A 22920-nucleotide genomic window follows, 5' to 3' on the forward strand; every position below is an offset into this window, starting at 1 on the left:
GGAACGGCACCTCTCAGCTTGGCCTCTGACCCCTGACCTTGCAGAGGGCTTCAGGGAGATCTGCCCTGCTGGCCACGGCTACACCTACTCGAGCTCACATATCCGCCTGGCCATGAGGAAAGCCGAGGAGGAGGAACTGGCCAGGCCCTCCAGGGAGCAAGCGCAGAAGAGCTATGGGACCCTGCTCGGGCCAGCGGAGAGGCAGCCACTCCGGGCAGTCACTGACACCTGGCTGGAGGCCGAGACCGTCCCTGACAAGGGTATCTGGGCTGGGGGAGGTGCCTGAGGGATTCCCCTTCTCCCTCAAAGAGCCACTGGGTGTTTATCCTGGATCCATGGCTTCCCAACTCTGGAGCATTAGGGGAGGGAGTTTAGAGCAGCAGCGCCGGGAGCCCTGCTCTCCTGGCCTGGCGGGATGGGAAGGTCTCACCTCCTTCCCTTCCCATATGGGGTCAAAGGTGCCCACATCCCAAGGGTTGCCGGTGGAAGCGGGAGAGGTCAGCCGCAGGCCCCACCCCAACCCATCAGGCCTTCCTGGCCCCTGGCCCCTGGTCCCATGGCCCTGGCCACACAGCTTCTGGGGCTGGTGCTTGCCTCAAGGCCTGAAGGTCTAGTAGAGAGACCCTGGGGAGTCTGGGCACTGTCGATCCCCTCTCCTGGCCTTAGAATCAGAGTGCCAACTCCAGCTCAGTCGCCTCGGGCCGGGGAGGCACAGGCTGGAAAGAGATGGCCTGAGGCACCCCTGGCAGGAGCCCCAGGAAGCCAGGCTGCAAGCACACCCGGGTCACTGGTAGCACCGAGCGCAGGAGGCCAAGGACACACTAGGACAGGACAGCTACATGATGGCCAAAATTGCTCCAGGAATCTGGAATAGACAGGGAAGTCCGGACAGAGCCCCAGTCATGGGAATTGGACGCTGGCCAGGCCAGGAGCAGCTCTTCTCTTTCTAGAACTGTTGCCCTGGGCCGTAGCCCACGGCAGAGGGTGGAGTGACCTGGTGTGGCTGGGAGGCTTGAGAGGGAGGAGGAGGCAGAACAAAGAGGAGAGTTATATCCAGGACAGATGGGTGGATGGGCCCGGGAAGGGGTGGGACTCCCATCACAGGGGCCTTAAAGGAAGGCAGGAGGCTCCCTCTCACCCAGGGAGCCATGTCATAGGCCCTCCAGACCTGGCCTTCTGGGGTCTGTGGTGGCCAGTCCCTGCAAGGCCAGGAGGGGCAGAGGCTGTACTCTCTCCACCGCTGACCTCTGGGGACAGGTCAGGAGGTCAGTGACTGAACGAGCCTGGCCGTGGGTGGAGGGAAGGAGGCGGCCCGGCTCTCCTCCCTGAGCTCATGCTCTCACCTTTCCTTCCCAGGAGACTCCCAGGCTGGCCAGGTGAGTGCATCCAGGGATCGGCCAAGCGTGGCAGAGAGCGGGGCAGGGTAGCCACTGAGACTGCAGGGCACTGTCCCCTGAAGGAGGAAAGGGAGGCAGAGGGGTTATGTGTGGCGTGTTACCTGGAGAGACGCTGGCATTGGGGTGGGGGGGACTCACCCAAAGACCTAGTTTTACCCCAAGGGAAGTCAGAACATCAGCTCTTGTGCAGGCGGTCTCTCATTTGGGGTGCTCTGGGGCCCCCCTCAGAAAGGAAGTAGGAACAGGTCCTGTACTGCAGCTAAGGTCTAGAACTGGTTCCAGACGAATTCTGGACGCGGCACTTTCTGAGCCTGGTTTGCTCACACCGCAGGATCTCCCCTGTGGGTGGCTTGTGGGGAAGTAGAAGCAGAGATGTGGCTGGCCTCACGCCCCTTCACTCCCTTCCCTGCACCCACGATTCCCCCGGGAAGAACCGAATCCTCCCGGAAAGACATCCCACAAGAGTGAACCTGCTTTTTCCCTCGCCAGTCTGCCGGTCCCTACCCTGTCCCCTGCCCCTCCAACCTGCATACCTGACTGTCCCCAAACCCCGTTCCTCCAGTGAGCTGCTTCTCTCCCCAGAGAATCACATATTGTCCTCCCAGACCAGAGTCCACTTCTGCGTCCGCACAGCCCCCAGCCTTGCTCCTGGCCCGCTGTCGTCCCCTGCCCCTTCTCTCCTCCTGGTTCACCACTGCTGTCTGTGAGCTGTGGTGAGGGACGCCAGGGATGGCCTGGGGGACTCGGATTCATCGCACTGGTCCTGTGACCCTAGGTAGGCTAGTTGACCCCTGGAGCTTCTGTGACTTTATCTGGGCTCCTAGCATTGAGATGATCATTGAACATTGCTGGTGCGACACGGATCTGGCACACCACATACATCAGTTCACTTAATCGTTAGAACCTACTATCATAGGATAGTTGAGCAGATTAATTCAGACAGTGGACATAAAGCGCTGGCAGAATGCCCAGCATCTAGGAAAAACTCCTCAATGCCTGGAATGAATGAGAGAATGAGTAAGTAAAGTGCACAGGAAGCCCGGGGGCAGGGGTGAGTGTGATGGAAGAAAGAACATCAGAGAGGTGACAAAGGATCCAACTGTGACTGTCTCCTCTATTCTGTGCAGGTCACAACCAGTGTTACCCAAGTACCTGCCTGGGTCCCAGGTGAGTCCCTCCTCCTAGCAGCTCCCAGGAAAGAGAGACCGTAGAGTTTGTACCCTGGGCTGAGGCACGGGGCTCATACCAGATGAGGTCGTGGGTGGCATGACATGTGAAGGCTTTTTTTTCTGGGTGCTCTATACACCTAAGGTGCTGCAAGGTCGGTGAAAGACACCGAGATGTTTTGCGAATATTTCCCTAAACACCTTTCTGCATTTCACGGTGCCACTCAGCATATAAACGAGACCAAAGAGGAAGCACTGATGAAGCAGGGGCCCGTCAGGTCCCCGGAGCCCTTCCCCTGGGGCCTGTCTCCCCTTGGGAAAAGGTTGGAGCTCTGCAGAGGCCAGCTTGCAGAGGGTCACTGGGGTTGGGGACAGGGCACTGTTCAGGGGCTCTGTCTCCAACAAGCTAGCTGGCCTTGGCCGGGTGGTCGTTTCCACGAGCCTGTCTCCTGACCTGTGAAACGGAAGCTGAGACTGGATGTCCTGGCGGACCCATTCGAGCTCTCAGATTCTCTGACTCTATTTGGAACAGACAGATGGGGAGGTCAGGACAGAATCCACCCTAAGCTTCACCCCTGGTTCTCCAGCTGGAACGGCAGGAAGAGGGAAGGGCCACTGCCAGCACCTCTGGAGGGCACACTGTCTGGGGGTGGGAAGGCAGGTGGCCAAGGGGCCATGGCTCATCTGCTCTCTCCTCTCCCCCACCGCAGGCAATGCCACAGAAAGACCAACACCGCCACTGCCTGGACAGGAGATTCCAGACAACCCGGAAGAAGAGCGAGTGACCACCCCCCATGACAGGCTGGAGGCCCCGGGCCCCTCAGGTACCTGGCTGTCAGCCTGGCGAAGTGTGGCTGGTCAGAGCCAACTCTGGGGCCTCCTCGCTCACCAGATGAACGGTCTCTAGTGAATTCCTGCTCATCTCATCCCAGGGGGCCCCTAATGAACACAGCAGTCCTGTCAGGAGCACGAGTCAAGTGGGGAAGGAGAAAGAGAAGGGAGGCCTCGGAGGCTCCTCTTACTCAGAGACCTTCTAGGAGAACCCAGGGGCCCTCGCAAGGAGCCTCCGGGAGCCTGGCTCCTCCCGGCTGTTGACCCTGAGTCGGCTGAGTGCCCCGGCAGCGAGCAGCCTCCTGCCCACGGGGCCGGCCAACTTTCGGGAAGGAAAGTGGTTCTGTTCTCAAGGTTGTTTAACTGTCGGGGAGCCTGAGCTCCCCCTCTCCGGTCGGCTACAATGGCGAGGGGTGCGGGGTGGGGGAGATCCCTGGCAAATCCACCTTGCTCTGCAGTGCGCCCTCCTCAAAGGCTCACTGTTTGCAGAACTGCTGCTCCCTGTGCACAGGTGTGCTCACACGCGCGTGCCCTCACGTGTGCCTCGTCAGGGGCTGGCTGATCTCTTAACCTCACAGACTGAGCTCACGTCAGGGGAGTGGGTATTTCCGGAGTTCTTCCACCAGAGAGAGAGAGAGACCAGGCTGCCGGGTGGAAGGAACAGCCCAGAGAGTGTGGGGTGGAGGAGGGGCTGGCCTTCCCAGGCCCGAACCGGGGGTGTCCTGCCACCCTTTCCAGGACCTCTCTCCTCGGTGCTCAGTGCCCTGCATCAGGGAGCATCCTTATCCCCCTCTGCTGGGCAGGCAAGATGAGCTGGGTTAAGGGGATCCGTTGGGGATTCTCTGACCAGAAAAATGGTCCTGGAGGCAGGGACAGGGGCGGGGTGGTGGGGGGGGGGGCAGGAGGCAGAGCCCAGGTGAGGCTCAGCAGTGGCTCTCAGCTCTGTGGGGGGACAGAATCCCCCCCTCCGTCACCACCCACAGCTTAATCCCCCTTCTCCCCTGCGTTCCCCCAACCTCACCCCTCTGGGAGCATACATAGAACCTGGTAGGGGGTCCCCATAAGCCCCCCCCAGCTGACCCAGACTTGGAGCCAGGCCAGGGACAGGCTAGCCTTGCCAGCAGGCCGGTATGCACATTCGGTTCTGTCCTGCTTAGCAAATGCCGTGAAGCCTTGCTGTGCACCAACACAGGCATCGCCCCAACCCATTCCCCTGGGCCTCCAGGGTGACCTCAGTACTGTGGGGCAGGGCAGGGGAGCCCTGGGTATGTGGGCTTCCGGCCATGACCTCAGGTCAGACACAGAGGCTGGACGTGTCCCTCACCCATTCATCCAATCAGTGGTTCATTCAGCACGCTCTAGGTGCCAGGTACACTGCTAATATTAAGGACACAGTTCAAAAAAGCTAGAGTCTCTGCCCTCTATACGGCCTCAGCGCTGAGTCTGGGTGGGTCAACAAACTGTTTCTGAATTCAGCACCCACCTCCCCACTTTTTACCCCACCACCCAGGGAGTCCTCGTTTAAATTACTTCAACAGGTTTCTAAGAGCCCCGGCCCCGTGCCTCCCGCCCTGTCCGTCAGCCATTTGCTACCTTTCTAAGCAAGATGGCATAGCCAGATGAGTGGTCTTTTGGAGACAGCTCTGATCATACCCCACCTTGCATGACCCCCTTTCTCATAGGCCTGTCTGAACATGGCATTCAAGGCCTTGTTCAGTTGGCCCCAGCCCACTTCTCCTTTCTTCCTCTGGCAGTTCTCCCCCAACACCCTGCTTACCAGCGCTGTCTGTCTGTCTCTGGGACTGTGGGTGAGAGCCATGCCCTTATTCAGAGAGGACTTCAGGTGTCTGAGGGTCCCCCTGCTGGGACATGGCCTAGTGGAGCCCACTGGGTTGTGGTCAGGGGGGTGTACTACTGGGAGCTCCCCCCTGGGACTCAGGGTCCTGGAAAGGAGTGCCGTGGGGTGTTGTACAAGGCCATGCTACATGTGGATATGGGCGGGCCCAGCCAAGAGAGGAGTGAGGCTTCTGTGGGTCCTCTGAGGCCCCTGTGCCCTGCGTCCTACCCTCTCCCCACCCTACCCCACTGCCCCGCTCCCCTGCCTTTGCCTGTCCTTGCTCCATTATGACCTCTGCCTCGTTCTGTCGCAGGCATTGACCGGTGCGCCGCTGGAGCCACCAACATCTGCGGCCCTGGAACCTGCGTGACCCTCCCGGATGGGTACAAATGCATCTGCAGCCCCGGCTACCAGCTGCACCCCAGCCAGGCCTACTGCACGGGTATGCACTAGGGCATCCTGGGCTCGCTCGGTGACTGGGGACAGAGACAAGAGTCCAGGCAATGGAAGGCCTGAGCACTGCTGTGTGCTCCGAGGAGTTGAAAAAGAATGCTGTGGCTGTAGACAAAGCTCACCTTAACCTTGGGGAGACCAGTGTCCGAGAGCACCATCCGATGAGTCTCCAGGACTCCGGAAGAGTGCAAAGCCCCTCAGGGCTTCAGCCCATTCCTGGAGCCCTCAGCTCTGAGATCAGCCCACACCTCCAACTAGCCATCTTGCTGCCTATAGGGCAGACCAAGGCCTACCCTAGTTGGAAATGTCTCCACTGACCACCCCCTCCATATTTTTATTCAAGAGAGAAACGTCCACTGTGCCTTGAAGGAAAGGAAGTGGTCAGGAGGCCACTGGGGGAGGGGGACATGGGCAGGGAAGAAGAGCTGGGCGACTGGCCCAGGCCCTTGGTTCCGGAATGGGCCCTAGGGGCAGACTTCGTGACCCCAGCCTTAGAGATTTTTCGTCTCCCTGGCCTCCTCTGTTCCCTCATCCCCTCCTTGACCCGCAGCAGCATCCCCTTTCCAGCTCCTAGCATGGGCAGATTGCTGGCAGGTGCCCAAAGAAAGGTCTCCCTGACCTCCCTCCCCACCTTCCTCTGCTCAGACGACAACGAGTGTCTGAGGGACCCCTGCGCTGGAAGAGGGCGATGTGTCAACCGAGTGGGTTCCTATTCCTGCTTCTGCTACCCTGGCTACACGCTGGCCACCTCGGGGACGACGCAGGAATGTCAAGGTAAGCCAAGTCTGCCTCATCCCTGGGATAGGCACAGGACCCCCCTAGAGAGTACTGAGGTGGAAGAGAATCCAAGCATTCACAGCACCCAGCCACTGCTCTGCAGTGTGTGGAGCATGCGAGCTGTGAGAACAGAGACTCAGGGCAGTGACCTGGCCCTGGGAGGAAGCCAACCCCTACGCTGAGACCAGAAGGAGAGTTTCAGACCTGCAAGACCGCAACATTCACAAAGGCTCCGAAGAGGTGTGGCTGTTGCTGAGAGTGTGAGGGGTCTGGGGACATGGCTGGAGATGAGGACTAAAAGCCTGGTCCCCAAATTCTGAGTGACTAGGAGCCGCTTTCATTTTGGGTAAGGAAGGAGACGCGTGAGGACACCGACTGGGACTCCTGGCAGACGGGGGAGCAGACTTTGCAAGAGGAGCGTGGGTCCTCAGCAGCTCAGAGACCTGGCAAGTCTTTGTGCTTCCCTGGGAAGGCCTGGCCCCCCGCACGAGGCCCCCGGGCAGAGAAGCTTCCAACACAAACCCTTGACTATCCAGCATTTGTACTGCAATGCAAAAACCCTCTGCATACATTTTTATGAATGAGCTCACAGAGAATATGATGAGGCACTTTCCAAGCAGGGCCTTAAGATGCATAACCCAGCTGGAACACTTCACGGGAGAACTCTTCCTGAGGCTCGCATTGCTGGTTCTGGCTGGGGCAGCCCAGCAGTCACCCACAGTCCCGCCCTGGAGGCCAGGAGGCTGTGTATCCTGACATTACCAGGGACCCCAGGTTCTAATCCCCCAGAGATCTCGTCTGCAGAGACCAAGCCCGTCCGGGTCTCCTCACCTGCTATGGGGGAGAGGGAGTAGGGGAGAACAACCAGCTAGCTTAATCAGGGTGGCGGATTGCACTTGATCATACGAAGCTCATCTTCCCAGCCCCAGTCGGTAGAAATCCTTACCCATTTTCTAGTTAAGCAAACTGAGGCTCAGGGAAGTGAATTGAAATGCCCAGGGACCTCGTACCGAGTTGTGGCAGAGCCAGAAACAGAATCAAAGTCATTCTGGTGTCAAAGCATGGTTTGCTTCCAAAAACATGCACAGCGAAGGAATGGAGAAAGCAGAGAGTGTTCCAGAGAAAGGGAATGAACCATTTCTACAGAGGGCAGAGTAGTGACCAAGCCTGGCAGGCTCTGGGAATAATGATAAATCCAGTGTGACTGGAGCATGTGGTATGTGGAGGAAGTGGCAGGAGCTGAGGCCAGTGTGTGAAGTCTTGAGTGCCAGGCTGAAGGGTTTGGACACCATCCCGCAGGCAGTGGGCAGCCAGTGGAGGTTTATAAGCAGAAGGTGGCGACGCACTCAGCTGGTCCTCAGGGAGGTGACTCAGCAGCACTGGCAGGTGCTGTAGGTCAGAGGCGCTGCTCTCTATGGGTCCAGCCCAGGGCACCGGCCCCGGGACAGGCAGTGGCTGCTGCCGGGAATGGCGTCACCGGTCCCGGATGTCTCCGCCAGCCCCGGCAGCTGGGGAGGGAGGTCAAGGTCAGCTTCAGTGCTTCGCCCAGTGGAACCTGGCTGCCCCGTGATGGGACCTTATTCGGGATAACATCCCCTTTCTAAAGTCTGCCAGTCTTATGAAGCAGCATCTCATTATTTAATTATGTGTGAATTATTTCATTAATTTGTATAACGAATTAATATAAATTATAACAGTTGCTAGAAGTAAAATTAATGCAATTGATTATCATAAATTGTTCCCATGTTAAATATTTTTTTATATTTTTAAGCTTACTTATTTATTTTGAGAGTGGGGGAAGTGCAGAGAGAAGAGAGAGAGGGGGTCCCAAGCAGGCTCCGCACTGCCAGCGTAGAGCCTGATGCAGGGCTCGAACTCACGAACCGTGAGATCATGACGTGGGCTCAGATCAAGACTCAGACCCTCAACCAACTGAGATACCCAAGTATTTTTTTAAAACATTTACTTCGCAGGGTGCCTGGGTGGCTCATTCAGTTAAGCGTCCAACTTCAGCTCAGATCATGATTTCATGGTTTATGAACTGGAGCCCCACATCAGACTCTCTGCTGTCAGAACAGAGCCTGCTTCAATTACTCTGTCTCCTCTCTCTCTCTCTGCTGCTCCCCTGCTGGTTCTCTCTCTCTCAAAATAAATAAATAGACTTAAAAAAAAAAAAAACCGGGGCGCCTGGGTGGCGCAGTCGGTTAAGCGCCCGACTTCAGCCAGGTCACGATCTCGCGGTCCGTGAGTTCGAGCCCCGCGTCAGGCTCTGGGCTGATGGCTCGGAGCCTGGAGCCTGTTTCCGATTCTGTGTCTCCCTCTCTCTCTGCCCCTCCCCCGTTCATGCTCTGTCTCTCTCTGTCCCAAAAATAAACAAAAAACGTTGAAAAAAAATTTAAAAAAAAACCATTTACTTTACTAATAAATATGAGCATCTCTTCGTACATTAGCCTTGGGGTTTCCTTATCTGAAAATTGCTTGTTCCTATTTTTTTGCTCAGTTTTCCAGTGGCTGCTGGTTTTCCCTGGGGCTCTTTGGGAGTTTCTTGTATATTCCAGATACTTGCCTGGGTTTAGATATTGTAACTCTCTCATTTCATCCTCTGTCCGTTAACCTTATCCACATGTCCTTCTTTTTAACAGAAACCCTTAATTCTAACATATTGAAATTCACCTTTTTGCCTTATTTTTTATGCTTTTAGGGCTTTATTTAAAAAGCCCTTCCCCATCCCAAGGCCACAAAGATATCCTTCCACGCTTTCTTTCATAAAAGTTAGTTCACCTTTTACAGCATGTTTTAATCCATCTGGAGTCTGTCTGTACAGATGTTATGATCTGGTTTTGTTTTGGTTTTCTGTTTTTGGGTTTTGTTTTTTTTTTTCGTTTCTGTGCCTGTTGCTCTGCACAGAGCAAGTCCGCTTTCTCAGCCTCGTCTATCAGTCACCCTGGCCCTGCCGGTCTGTGAGCTCTTCCTCAAGTACCCATGTGTGGCTCTGCCTCTGAGTTCCCTTTCCTCTTCCCCTGGGATCCCAGCTTCTCGAAGTGAGGATGAGTTATTTCAGAAATGCCCGGAGAGGTATTGCAATGCAGGCTCCGGTACTGCGAGGGCAGAATCCCTGGATGTGGGCCCGGGGGGTGTGACTTTTACACCTTCTGCCAATGACTCCGCTGGGCACTACAGTGGTACAAAGTACCGCTCGGATGAAAACGCTGTCCATAAACAAATGATTAGTATTCCATTCACGCAACAAGCACTATTTGGGGTTCTGTGCTGGACATTAGGGAATTCGGATAATAAGAGCCGTTCTCAGCAGTCGGAGAGAAAAAAGCAAGTAAATGAACAGTCACTATAGTGGCTGAGTCCTAAGGGAACCCTGGGGAGGGACATATGGGGTGGAGGGGAGAGGTCATCCTCACCTGAGAGATGAGTAGGAGGCAGCCAAGCTAGTGGGCAGGAAGCCACTCCGGACAAGAAAGCAGGACATGCCCAAGTTCAGGAGCAGGTCCTGTGTGGCTGAGGCTAGGAGGCAGGAACCAAAGTGGGAGAAGCAGACGGGGCCAGATCATGAAAGATCTCACATGCCAGGACTAGGAGATCAGATGTTATAGGGTAGGTTTAATGCTAGAATAATAATAGCTAACATTTCTTCGGTGGTTACCCTGTGCCAGGCAGGCACTGTGCTAGGCCCTTCGCTTGGATTATCTCTTTTGATCTGCGTAGGGACCCCATGAAATGTTTGAACCAGTGCTGGGGGCCGGGGGGCAAAAGTAAGTCCTCCATTGATTTGACTGTGGGGACAAGGAATGGGGAGGGGCCAGAGCAACCTTGAGTGGGTCAATTGAACCAGTCCTTGAAATGGAGGTGGGACACTGCTGACCATTGAGGCAAAGAAAGATGCTCCAAGTGGAGACGTTTGTATGAACAAAGGTTTGGTGGCTGACCAGTGGGGACCAGCAAACACAGCAAGGCTGGGGCCGAGCGGCAGAGGCCTTGTGAGCCATACCGAAGCATCAGGGAACCCCAGTAGGGATTTAAGCAGGGGAGTCGCATGAGCAGGGCCAGACTTTTGAGCCACTGTGGGGCACCAGTATACTTTGGGACAGTGGAATAAACCACTTCAGTAGATTCACGGCTGCCTAAGATGCTATCTTTCTGGCTGTTTAATCCCTAACCTTTGAGAAGGCCCTTAAGAACTCTAGGATCAGACCTCTGGAGGATGCATTGGGGTTCATGGGGGGGGGGCTTTATTGGCCTCCTCGGATCACGCCATATGGACGGCCACGTGACCTCAAGACCAGCCTTTGCCTCAGGGTGGGAAGACAGCTTTGAGGGTTCCCAAGGGCCTTGGGAGAAAGGAACCCAGGAATTTGCAGGGGCCTGAGCTAGATCAGTCTCAGAGCTGGCATAGGAGCCCCCCCACCAATCACGGCTGCAGCAAGGATGCCTTTTCCTGCCTGGGCCTCAGCACGGGCATCCTTGTCCTGGGCCTCTGAAGGGATGCCCCGGGACCCCTGCAGGGCTGACGCCAACCCAGGACTTGTTTCGTGTGTTCACAGACATAGATGAGTGTGAGCAGCCAGGGGTGTGCAGCGGGGGACAATGCACCAATACAGAGGGTTCGTACGACTGCCAGTGTGACCAGGGCTACATCATGGTCAGGAAGGGACACTGTCAAGGTAAGAAATGGGATGAGGGAGGGCAGCCGGCCGCCCTACCCATCTCTTGGCCCCTCCCCAGGCGCTGGCTACCCCCACCTCCCCTTCCAGCTTCTCTCCGACTAGGCCCCTTGATGCTGAGCCGACTCTAATGGACAGAGATCTGTCTGGGAATTCTTGAGGCCTTCCATCCCCTTCAATGATATTTTGGCATCCTGTCTGCCCCCCAAAGCAGGGGAGCACAGCAACTTTATACACACGAGACCCCGGGAACATCCCTCCGTACACCTCTTCCCCTGCCTTGAGTCACACTGCTCTCCTATATGACAGAGGAGAAGCCGGTCTCTCTGGGAGGTGCTTGCGGCCTCAGCCATGACCGACTTGCTAAAGCTTGTTAGGCCATGAGCTCCTCAGGGCTGGACCATATCTTTAGATGACCCCTGTGCACACACCTGATAAATGTCCCGCATTGGACAAACGTTAGCAAATGCTAGCTGAATGAGTAAATGAATGAAGAATGATTGATGGAGCCCCAGTCCTTGCTCCCTTTCCCAGGCCCGGCCAAGAGGTGGCTGTGACATTGCCAGTCAGTCTCCCCACACACTGGCTTGGAGCTGCCACTATCACACCAGCTCCTGGCAACTCTCCCACTACCGCCTCCCGGCCAGGCTGGGGTGGCAGATGCTCGAAAGAGGCCTGGGTTGTGTGCGAAGAGTGGTGGAGACAGGAATGAATGAGGGTAAACCAAGGCTCTCTCTGGAAAGAAATCCTGTCCTGGATCTGAGGTTAGGACCAGACACCTCTCAGCCTCCAGGTTCTTCCTGGCCAGGACTTGCCTGATTGCACAGGGTCCTGGAGGTGAGGGATGGGCTTTTATGCCTTATGATGGGAGGGTGTGCCTTCCCAGTGCCATTAGCAGGGAAGCTAGGTCCGGGGTCCTAGAAGGTCTTAGCAAAGGGGAGACATGGCTGGGGGTGTAGGGCAGTCTGCCCCCCCAGGGTGTCACCTTCTCCTCTCAATGCCTCCCTCTTGGTGATTTCCCTTTCATACTCTGGACTACACATGATCAAAGCCAGAATGGCCTCTCTTTGTCCTCATAAGCATGATGGAGGCACACAGCCTGGCATTTTCCAGGAGAATGGAGAGTTGATGAGGGCCTACTATGTGCCAGGAGGTGTCCTAGTACTTGACAGATTACCTCATTCAAGCATCACAACAATACATTTAAAAAATTTTTTTAATGGTTTTTTTTTTTTTTTTTTGAGAGAAAGAGAGAAGGACAGAGTACAAGCAGGGGAGGGGCAGAGAGAGAGGGAGACACAGAATCTGAAGCAGGCTGCAGGCTCCAAGCTGTCAGCACAGAGCCCAACACAGGGCTCGAACCCATGAACCATGAGATCATGACCTGAGCTGAAGTCGGACATTTAACCGACTGAGCCACCCAGGCGCCCCAGACAACATTACAGATGTGACATTAGACTTTATTAAAAAGAAAAGCAAACCCAAAGGAGATGAACCAAGAAAATACCAGGACATTAAAAAGATCAGATTTATACAAACCAGTCCATGTTAAGGGCACAGGCTCTGTAGAGACAGGCCTGGGTTTGACTCTTGTCTTGACATCTGAAAATGGAAACCATAATGCCCATCTCGGAGGTTCTTGTGAGGACCAAATAAGCTAACACGTACAACAAGACTTTCAGTGAATACGGAGGAGTGTTTCCATCTGAAAGCCCTGTTCTTTTTTCACCTCTAGACACCCCTCACGCTGCAGTCCACGCCTCCAGATTGTCCCCTTCCCTTCCGGAAAAGTTCCGGAGGGAACTTTTTCCGGAGGAAAAGTTCCAGACACACACCTCAACTGGGAGGTCAGGCTGAGTTCCTGGCCCAGGCCAGACATTCAGTCTGCTGAAAGAAAGGCTGATGTAGCCTGCACACTTCTCCAGGTTTCCATCAGTAACCACAGACCCAGCCATCACCCTGGGAGCCCAGTCAATTTCCTCCCCCTCTTTCTTCTCACTCCAACTGAGAAACCACTCTCTCCACTTAAACTCAAAGTCTCTGGTGGAAGGCCTGAGTGCTCTGGGCAGCGGCCCATCCAAAGTCTCAATGGCATTTCCGTCATACCAGAAACTCTGGGTTCCCACAGAAAGGGGTTGGATCCCCTTGCAGACTGCCTGGGCTTTGCTGTGCCCCAACCACATCCCAGGTCTCCTGCGCTTCTGGCCCCTGACTGAGCACGCTCCCCCTCCCACCCTGTGCTCTCACAAGGAGCGGAGATGGGCAACCTCACATTTCCTCATGCAAAGAATAAAGCCCTGGTTAGGGAAGATCCAGGACCCCAACTTGTACAGACAAGTTGGCAAGCTGGTCCCTGGCGTGCCTGTTTCCCTGGGTCCCCTGGGGTCTCTTCAGAACCTCATACCAATAAGGTGTGACATTTTAGTCACGTGGTCTCATTCTTGCCCCCAACTACCAAGGTATTAGAACCCAGCAAAATATACGATAATTTTAGATTTAAATTCAAACCCTAGACTAGGGAGAAAAATCCAGCTCTAGTCCACATACCAAGGGATCGATGGAACAGCTTCAAGATATCTGGTGACATTAGAGCCTTTGCCCTTAACACGGACTGGTCAGAAGTGGAATCTACTTCATCCGGAATCTTTCTCCGGCTCCTTTTGATGGGCTTGGCAGATGGCTCTGTTACATGCACTCCCATGTGGGAGAGCCTTTCCTTGGCTCATGGGGTGACTAAGGGCTGCTTTGATCTTCTGCCTTCCCTCTCCCACTTGCTGACAGACCTCTCACATACAATAATCGTGGCTGGGGCTCTGATCTGAGGAAAGAAGCCAGCAGTGGTGTGCCGGGCTACAGTATGTTATGCTACGTTAACAAGCGACCCCAGCCCTCATGACTTAGGACACAGCAAAGTTTACATCTGATCAGTGCTACATGCCCATCGTGGGTCAGCTGGGGATCCTGCCTCATGTTTCTTCACTCTAGAACTAGCCTAAAGGGATAGCCAGCATCTTGAATGCGGCCAGTCTCCATGGAAGAAAGGAAGAGTTGCTCACAGTTATGCCTTGGTCCATAAATTACATGCGTCATAGCTCATCAGCCAGCACGAGTGCCCTGGTCTGACCCAAAGAACCGGGAGGCACGGGACGCCTGGGTGACCCAGTCAGTTAAGCATCTGACTCTTGATTTTGGCTCAGGTCATGATCTCACAGTCTGTGAGTTCAAGCCCCGTGTCAGGCTCTGCACTGATAGCACAGGGCCTGCTTGGGATTCTCTTTCTCTCCCTCTCTCTCTCTCTCTGCCCGTCTCCCACTTGCATTGCATGCACACATACACTCTCTCTCTCTCTGTCTCAAAATAAATAAACTTAAGAGAGAGAGAGAGAGAGAGAGAGAAAGAGAACCAGGAAGCACAAACCTATCTGGCCCAGCAAGGGGAAAGCTGGAATATTTACTGAACAGCGTCAATACCAGGAGTCTCCTAATGCCCAGTAGAGGACACTTTGTGCAACACCTCCACAGATGTGCCCAGAACATCTGGGGCAGGACAGGCATCAGGGCTCTTTGCTCCTGGTAAATCTAATCTCCTTCTTACACTACCTGATCCCTGTAGGAGAGATCCAAAGATTCCTTTTTTTCTCAGTGTGGTCTTAGAAAAGGGTCCTCCTCACCTCTGTCTCTTTATCTCCCGAAGCAATGATCACTCATCATTCCCAACGGCTTTGCCCATCCTTCTGGTACCTCAGCTAAGGCCGCAGGCCACGGAGCTGGCTGCTTTCTAATGAGCAGCCAAAGTTGGTGGTCCTAGATCCTTCAATCCCCCTCTTCTGTCTCATTCTCTTCAATTCTGTCTTTGCAGAGATCCTTAGAATAGGTTAGCCCAGTGTCACCACAACCCAACCAAGAGCTGTTGGCCACCCTCTTTCTAGAGACGAACCTTATCTCAGTGTCCCCAAGATTGCCTTGGGGGCCTGGGTATTTCCTTGCAGATACCCAGCTGAACAACCACCTGCCCTCTGTATACCTTCCTCTTCTGGACCCTCAGGGTGAAGTTTTGGCCTTGAGAGGGCCCAGGTGCCCTGGGATAGAGGGCTTTGATGTGGCCCGACTTCTGCAGACCAAACAACGTCAGAGGAGACTTATTTTCACTCTCCACTTCGGGGGCCGTATCGTGTTCTATAACAGCTGCTGGCTTTCGTCCCTTTGCAGAGAGCCTGCGCTCTGACCCTTGGCCCTGCCGCCTGCATCTCCTCCATGGGTGCTGAGCAGATCTTCCTCTTGGGCAGTAGGTCTTCTGCATCTGCATAAGCTGGTGGACTTCCTCCAGGAGAATGACAGCTCCCGATTTAGGAAGAGTAGATCCTCTTGTTTCCTCTGGAGCTCAGTCAGTCTGTCTGTCACTAACAGTGGCTGGCAGCCTCACCCTTGAGCCCGAGGCACATACTGCCTTCCTGCAGTCCCAACCCAGAGTTCAGTCCCTGTGTTATGACCTCCCGAAGTCCGCCCAAGTCCCCTGTGTGCCTTGAATGAGGACTTCTGGGTATGTCAGGTCGTATCAGGAAGAACCCTGCCTGCAGCCCCCTGGGAGCAAGATCTCTGTCCTCCTCCTCGCTGCCCCAGGCTCATCCTTTCGGACTCTCTCCCGGATCTCACCAGAGTGGGCATTGGCGGCCCTACATGGTTCTCACCTGGAACAAAAGTCTCTCCGGCCAAGAAGCCTTGCCAGCCTCCACCCTTGACCCTGCATCAGCCTCAGGGCTGGTCTTGGTCACATCCGAGATTGGGGGTCCTCCTCAGTCCCCATTTCCTGGTGCAGGGGAGCCCATTTTGCCCTCATTGCCCAGCGACCTGTTCTGGGGTCTCTGGGACCTGCCATACCAAGCATGTACAGTCCCAGTAACGTAAAGGAACAGGATTCACCAAGGCAGATACGAAAGCCCTTCCCAACAGGCCAGCTCATGGAGTAGAGCTCTCCCACCCTCCCACAGCTGTGGTGACCACGGCCTCTTGCCCCACCCAGGGAGTCTCCCTTTCTAAAGTTCTTCTGTCTCTTTTGTCCAGGACAGTGGGTGGGAGGTGAAGCTGGGAACACCAGACAGGACTCACTTTTTCCTAGTTTCCATCTGTACAGAAACTGGCATCCCTCCCTCTCCCCCACCAAGGGCAGGGTCAAGGATTTGCTTCCTCTCAGACCTACCCATGTGCTGTGGTTCCCAGTGATGACCAAGGGTGGAGATGTTATTTTGCAGATATCAACGAATGCCGTCACCCTGGCACCTGCCCGGATGGGAGATGCGTCAACTCCCCCGGCTCCTACACTTGCCTAGCCTGCGAGGAGGGCTACAGGGGCCAGAGCGGGAGCTGTGTAGGTGAGGGCTGCTTGCCAAGGCAGTGAGAGGGCTGTTTGGCCTTGGGACCTCTGGTTGAGCCCACACACAGGGAGGGAAGGAGATGGGCAGGGGGAAGTGGCTTGGAGGCCATTGTCCTCCATGACCTGGCTGGGTTCCCACATGATGTTGGCCATGAGATGGGTGTGCTTCAATTACTGGTGTTCTGCCCTCTGAATCAGCTTGTGTGGGGGCCCCTTTGGTTCCTTGACCATATCCATCCAGGAGCTATAGCCCAAGGTCCCAGAAGCTTCTGGGGCTGGATCCTGCTCGGTAGAGTGAGTTGCCAAGAATCTTAGGAAGAGGGTGGCTCTGGTGGTGTGAGCTGGTGGCCGAGTCCTCCTGGGGAAGAGGGCCTTCTGTTTTTCTGCATCTCAACAGCAATGTCTAAACAGCAACACCTAACTCAACAGTGGGTGTGCTTCTCCCTCCAGAGGAGGCTGCGTGTCAGCTGTAGGAAGAGTGTTCTTTCCCCTCAGTCCCTGCAGGAAGAAAGGCCCAGGGTTCAGAAGGCCAGGAGGGACTGAATTGTGAATAGATGCTTTGAGGCTCTGGAGAGGGCAGGCATTTCCCAGGCCCTTGAGACTCCGGTCAGCCAGCCAGGCATAGATCGGCCTGTCTCTGCATTGCCCACTCACCTATTGAAGCTGGTTGTTGGGCTGGGAACGTGGAATCATACCAGTTTGGTTGGCAAGTAGGAGGTCAGAAGGGTTCAGAGCCACTGTAAGGTGAGTCAAGGGTCTTGGACATTTCATTCCAGGTGTCCTCAGCTGGGCCAAACCAGCCCCAGGGCTGGGGAACCTGGCCTCCTTTTCTAGGACATGCAAAGTGCTGTGTGTTACCAGATAGAGCTGCAGCGGGCCCAGGCGGGAAGGGCACCCTGCCCTGAACTAGGTGGGTGGGGCCAGGAGCAGGAACAACCTGATGGCCTTCCCAGGGTGGCCTGTGGCCCCTCAGAATGCTGATTCCCTGGCCTCGTAACTGAGATGCTCTAAGCCTGACAATGGGGACCACATGGAGGAGAGAAGGCCAACCTGCCATCTTGGACTTCTCTTCCACAGATGTAAATGAGTGTCTGACCCCTGGGGTCTGCGCCCATGGAAAGTGCATCAACCTGGAGGGCTCCTTTAGATGCTCTTGTGAGCCGGGCTATGAGGTCACCTCAGATGAGAAGGGCTGCCAAGGTACATAGATGCTGAAGCACCCTTCCTCCATGCAAATCCACCCACAGCTCCTTCCCTCTGCACACCCACTGCTGATCCAGCCGTCGTCCCACATCCCTAATCATGCGGACCCAACCACACATCCTGCCAAGTCCCATCCTTCCCCCCCCCCCGCCCACCGCCCCCCTGTCAGTTCCGTCCGTCCTGGCATGTCTGTCCTGCAGAGGGTCCCACACAGAACCCAATGGCCTGTTTCAGATGTCGACGAGTGTGCCAGCCGGGCCTCGTGCCCCACGGGCCTCTGCCTCAACACTGAGGGCTCCTTCACCTGCTCCGCCTGCGAGAGTGGGTACTGGGTGAATGAAGACGGCACTGCCTGTGAAGGTAAACCCAGGGAGGGGCTGGCAGAGGGGGACCAGGAATATAGGCTTTCTGACCCCCCAAAGAACACTCCGTTTGTCCCCCAGCTTTGGGCTGATGGTCAGGGTCTCCAGGCTAGCCTAGAGGACCTTATCAATGGACTTGGCCCCAAGGGGAGCATCTATTGTCATCATCCCCAAGTTTGGAGGCGAGGATAGAAGGAATAAAAGGGAGTCGCGGAGACAGGAGGGAAGCTGACGGTACAGCTGCCCCCAGAGCGTTCTGGGGAGAGGGTGCCAGGGTTGCCCTATAGAAGGCCCCCAGCTTGGGCCTGCCTCTCCCCACGGGCCCCAAGACAGTCCTATAAGCTCCGAGAAGGAGGCCACGTGTGTGGGAAGCTTCCTGCCCTGACAGGTAGAGGGAGCTCTCCCGAGCCCACAGGGTGACTGGCTGGCTGTCTGCCCCAGACCTAGACGAGTGCGCCTTTCCGGGAGTCTGCCCCTCGGGAGTCTGCACCAACACCGCGGGATCCTTCTCCTGCAGGGACTGTGAGGAGGGTTACCGGCCCAGCCCCCTGGGCCACACCTGCGAAGGTGAGAGCCCCCTTCCCCCGCCACCGCGAGGGAGGGGAGCACAGATGGGGCGCAGGAGACCAACCCACCACCCTTAGAGAAGGGAGTGACCAGACACGGCAGGGATTGCTTCCAGGCCGGGGGCCCTTCTGTCTACCTTGGACTGGCTAGCTGGGGACACCTATTCTCACCCCTCCCTCAACAGGAGTTGGAAAGGTGACTACACATCTGGGTTTAGGGGGCCAATGAGCCACTGGATCACAAGCTTCAGGGGAGTCTGGTCCACGTGCAGCTTCGTGGGTTCTTTGTAAGGGTGGGGGCTGGGACCATATTTTGGAAAACATCGGCTTGTACCAGGCAATCTGTAGGCCTGCTTCAAGAACCTAGTTCCTGTGACCTTCTTAGCTTCTCTGTATATTTCCTTCATTTATCTCTCATTTGTTTTCCCATTGCTTCTCAGAAAAATCTAAGCCATCTCAGCCATGGTCAGGGCAGTGGGTTTGGCCACTGTAGGCCAAGGTCGCGGGAGGGGCCAAGCATCCCCAGGGGCACTGTGTGGGCAGCTGGAGAGGCCCAGCCAAAGGCTGCTGGGCCAGGGCAACGATGGAGGGAGCTGCAGTGATACTGCTCCCCGAAGCCTCCCTCGCCAGCTGCTTTATAAGGCGATGAGGCCCCTGTGGGTCCAGACTCCTCAGGCAGGAGACTGGTCCTCTGAGACCTCCCTGTTGGTTCCTGTCCTGGTGGGGGTGGTGCTGCCACGGCTGCCTTCCCCCCTGTGTGACCCTGCAGATGTGGATGAGTGTAAAGACTTCCAGAGCAGCTGCCTGGGAGGCGAGTGCAAGAACACGGCTGGCTCCTATCAGTGCCTCTGTCCCACAGGCTTCCAGCTGGCCAATGGCACCACGTGTGAGGGTGAGTGGCTCCCTATCCCCAGCGGGAACCGTGGACAATGAGTGGGGCGGGGGAGGGGGCAACATGCCTGGGCGACACCGCTGCCTACCTTCTCCTTGCAGATGTGGACGAGTGCGTGGGAGAGGAGTACTGTGCACCCCGTGGCGAGTGCCTCAACAGCCACGGGTCCTTCTTCTGTCTCTGCGCACCGGGCTTCGCCAGCGCCGAGGGGGGCACCAGCTGCCAGGGTGAGAAGCCAGCTGGGCCATGTCTGCTTGCCAGCAGCAGGGGGCGCTGGAGGCTCTGTCTAGACTACTGAAATAAAGTGCTCCTGGCCCCACCCGGGGATGGGAGGCGGGAGGCTGAGTGATGACAGGGAGACAGGTTTCAGGAAGGCACTCAACAGGGCCTCTCCATGGTATCTACGACAGGCATGTGCCCTTTGAATCCTTTGGGTGTCACCCTTCTGTCCTTGGTAGTGTCCCAGTTCTGGGGCTCCTCCCCCCAGCCTGGCCTCTGGCCTCTAGCTCCAGACTCTTCCTCAGATCTTCTAGCCCTTTCCTAACCTGAGGCACTCTCTGGCTCTCCTGTGGACTACTTAGGGCCCCAGGGACCCATGGCTGGGCCTGCTGACAAATGTCTCTATTCTAGATGTGGACGAATGTGCAGTCACAGACCGGTGTCTGGGAGGACACTGTGTCAACACCGAGGGCTCCTTCAACTGTCTGTGTGAAACCGGCTTCCAGCCCTCCCCAGAGAGCGGGGAGTGTGTGGGTAAGGTCGCCAGGGGGGAGTGGACAGGGCTCTGCCCCATGTCCGCCCACCTCCACCCCTGCCTGGTCCTCAGCTCCCTGGGACTAGGAACTGCAGCTTCCAGAAAGCAGAGCACTTTCCACAGATTAATCATCCAATGGAGAATGCATTTATTGACTGTCCGCTGACTCCGGACGTATCCAAGGATGACAAAATAAAGACAATCAGGATCCTTGTGCTAGCAGAGCACACAATCTAGTTTTTAAAGCCAAACTGATTCAATAGACATTTATTAAACCCCTGCTAGGTTCAATGTCTTTTGCTAGGACAAAGTAGACAGTTATGGACAATCTTCAAATTGAGCAAGGGAGACAGATACGAAGACAATTTTCGGTAAATACGCTTTGGTGCAGACTTATATAAAAAGAAGCATAAAGTACTCTGCCGTAGGGAGAAGGGGGTGAGGGAAAAAATATGTCACAGAAGGCTAAGAGCTCAGTGCGTTCCTAAACAGCATATAGTTTTCTACCTAGACACTCATCCTGCCGGGTCAGGAGAAATGATTCTGAACTTAATGTTTTGGGGGTGGGTTGAGCACAGTCATTTGCAGCGGATCAAGGACCCCAAAGGTTGTGGGGCATGACCTTGTAATGCCAAAATGGTGGGGCCAAAGCAGTGACCTGCCCACTTCCGCCCCCTCTCTTGGCTCTGGGGACAGATATTGACGAGTGTAAGGACCACGGCGACTCGGTATGTGGGGCCTGGAGGTGTGAGAACAGCCCTGGCTCCTACCGCTGTGTCCTAGCCTGCCAGCCTGGCTTCCACATGGCTCCGACTGGAGACTGCATTGGTGAGTTGGAATGGGGAGTTGGAGGCAGGAGGGCTGAGGGCACCTATTTTCACATATCCAGCTAGAAACTGCTTTCGCCAGAGGACATTGTGTTGGCAGCTGTTGGAAGTTTGCGTATTTTCCAAACAGCAGGGCTGACACAAAAATTGAAGAGGAACGTCAATGTTAGAGTGTTCTTGTCCTGTGTTTAGAAGTTACTTTTTACAGACATTGGTGTCAATAGTCCAAGTATTCCCAGCAAACAGAGCAAGAGCGCACCCTACACCCTAGTCCCCACTGTCCCACAGACATAGACGAGTGTGCCAACGACACCATGTGTGGGAGCCACGGCTTCTGCGACAACACTGACGGCTCCTTCCGCTGCCTCTGTGACCAGGGCTTCGAGACTTCGTCCTCCGGCTGGGAATGTGTTGGTGAGAAGCCTGCAGGCTAGCCAGGCTCCGGGCCGGGAAGGGGAGGCCCTTGGGCCCATCTCCACAGATTTTGGCTGTCCTGGAGAGAGGCCCTAGGGCCCTCCTCCTGAAGGGCTCAAGGTCACACGCCTCCACAATAGGTCCTCATACAGTGGGCAAGGGAGGGGGATTTCAGCTCTACCCTACAGCAGGCAGGGGGACCAGGTTGGCAGGAGAAACGTGGCCATGTTCCACCAGCAGGGGGAACAAGCATATCAGCGAAGGCGCACCACCCTTCCCCAGAGACCTCTGGGTCTCGAGAGGCACATTTGGAGAACGTGCCCGGACAGAGGAGCCCTTCCTCTTTGTCCGTTTAGTGACCCTTTCCTGCCACCCTTCGCCTCTCTCCCTTCCCACGCCCTCTGTTCATCGGTCCCTCCTTCCTGCTAGCTCCCTTCTGCTCTTCTCCCAAGACCTAGTCTGTTTCTTTTGAGGGGATGGATGAGGATCTGCCCCCTGGGCTGCGGGCAGAGGGGCAGGGGCACAGGCTGCGTCTTCTCCACCCACAAGCCCATCCTCGTGCCTGGCAGACGTGAACGAGTGTGAGCTCATGCTGGCGGTGTGTGGGGCGGCGCTCTGTGAGAATGTGGAGGGCTCCTTCCTGTGCCTCTGTGCCAGTGACCTGGAGGAGTACGACGCTCAGGAGGGGCACTGCCGCCTGCGGGTGGCTGGAGGTGAGCGTGCCCCATACTCTACCCAGTCGTTGTGAATGACCACTCTGCGGCTTACAAAGCACTTCAACTGCGGCAGCTACTGAGAAGGAGCCCGGGCCAGGCCCGGGCAGTGTGGGCAGGGGCACCACTTAGGAAAGCAGTGCGGCAGGGCAAGGAGTGCAGCAAATGTCAAGACGACAGTCGGGGGGGGGGGGGGCCTGTCCCCGGCCAGGGAATGTCTGGGAGGCTCGGGAAGCTCTGATGCCAACTGAAGGTACCCAGGGATCTCAGACTGAGCTCACGGGGGTCCCAGGGCACGTTTGGTGAGGGAGGCCTTGAAGCTAAGCCTCACTCTCTCCTGTCCACTCCACTCTTGAGCTGCCAAGTCCAGCCTGTCACCCCAGGCTGGATTAGGACTCAGCTGGCCTCCTCTGACTTGGGGAAAAGAAAACAGGACCTGGAGGGGCACCCGGGTGGCTCAGTTGGTTGAGCGTCCGACTTCAGCTCAGGTCACGATCTCGTGGTCTGTGAGTTCGAGCCCCGCGTTGGGCTCTGGGCTGATGGCTCAGAGCCTGGAGCCTACTTCCGATGCTGTGTCTCCCTCTCTCTGCCCCTCCCCCGTTCATGCTCTGTCTCTCTCTGTCTCAAAAATACATAAATGTTAAAAAAAAAATTACTAAAAAAAAAAAAAAGAAAACAGGAC

General features: G+C 55.8%; 1 protein-coding gene across 1 annotated transcript in view; it reads left to right on the forward strand.

The window, feature by feature from the left end:
• LTBP2 (latent transforming growth factor beta binding protein 2) overlaps window positions 1-22920 on the forward strand; it is a 103456-nt gene that overhangs the window by 75667 nt on the left and 4869 nt on the right. Inside the window, exons 14-30 of the mRNA XM_047079353.1 lie at window positions 45-260; window positions 1357-1376; window positions 2525-2564; window positions 3274-3387; window positions 5545-5673; window positions 6330-6458; window positions 11018-11137; window positions 16386-16505; window positions 17585-17707; window positions 17945-18070; window positions 18514-18639; window positions 19408-19530; window positions 19632-19757; window positions 20161-20283; window positions 20981-21112; window positions 21400-21525; window positions 22095-22238. Coding sequence (XP_046935309.1) covers window positions 45-260; window positions 1357-1376; window positions 2525-2564; window positions 3274-3387; window positions 5545-5673; window positions 6330-6458; window positions 11018-11137; window positions 16386-16505; window positions 17585-17707; window positions 17945-18070; window positions 18514-18639; window positions 19408-19530; window positions 19632-19757; window positions 20161-20283; window positions 20981-21112; window positions 21400-21525; window positions 22095-22238 — 2037 coding nt within the window. The remainder of the gene's footprint in view (window positions 1-44; window positions 261-1356; window positions 1377-2524; window positions 2565-3273; window positions 3388-5544; window positions 5674-6329; window positions 6459-11017; window positions 11138-16385; window positions 16506-17584; window positions 17708-17944; window positions 18071-18513; window positions 18640-19407; window positions 19531-19631; window positions 19758-20160; window positions 20284-20980; window positions 21113-21399; window positions 21526-22094; window positions 22239-22920) is intronic.

The sequence above is a fragment of the Lynx rufus genome, unplaced genomic scaffold, assembly GCF_022079265.1.
Source record: "Lynx rufus isolate CCGP_SWC_20201006 ecotype Redwood Valley unplaced genomic scaffold, mLynRuf1.p SCAF_17, whole genome shotgun sequence".
In the NCBI taxonomy this organism is placed as follows: Eukaryota; Metazoa; Chordata; class Mammalia; order Carnivora; family Felidae; genus Lynx; species Lynx rufus.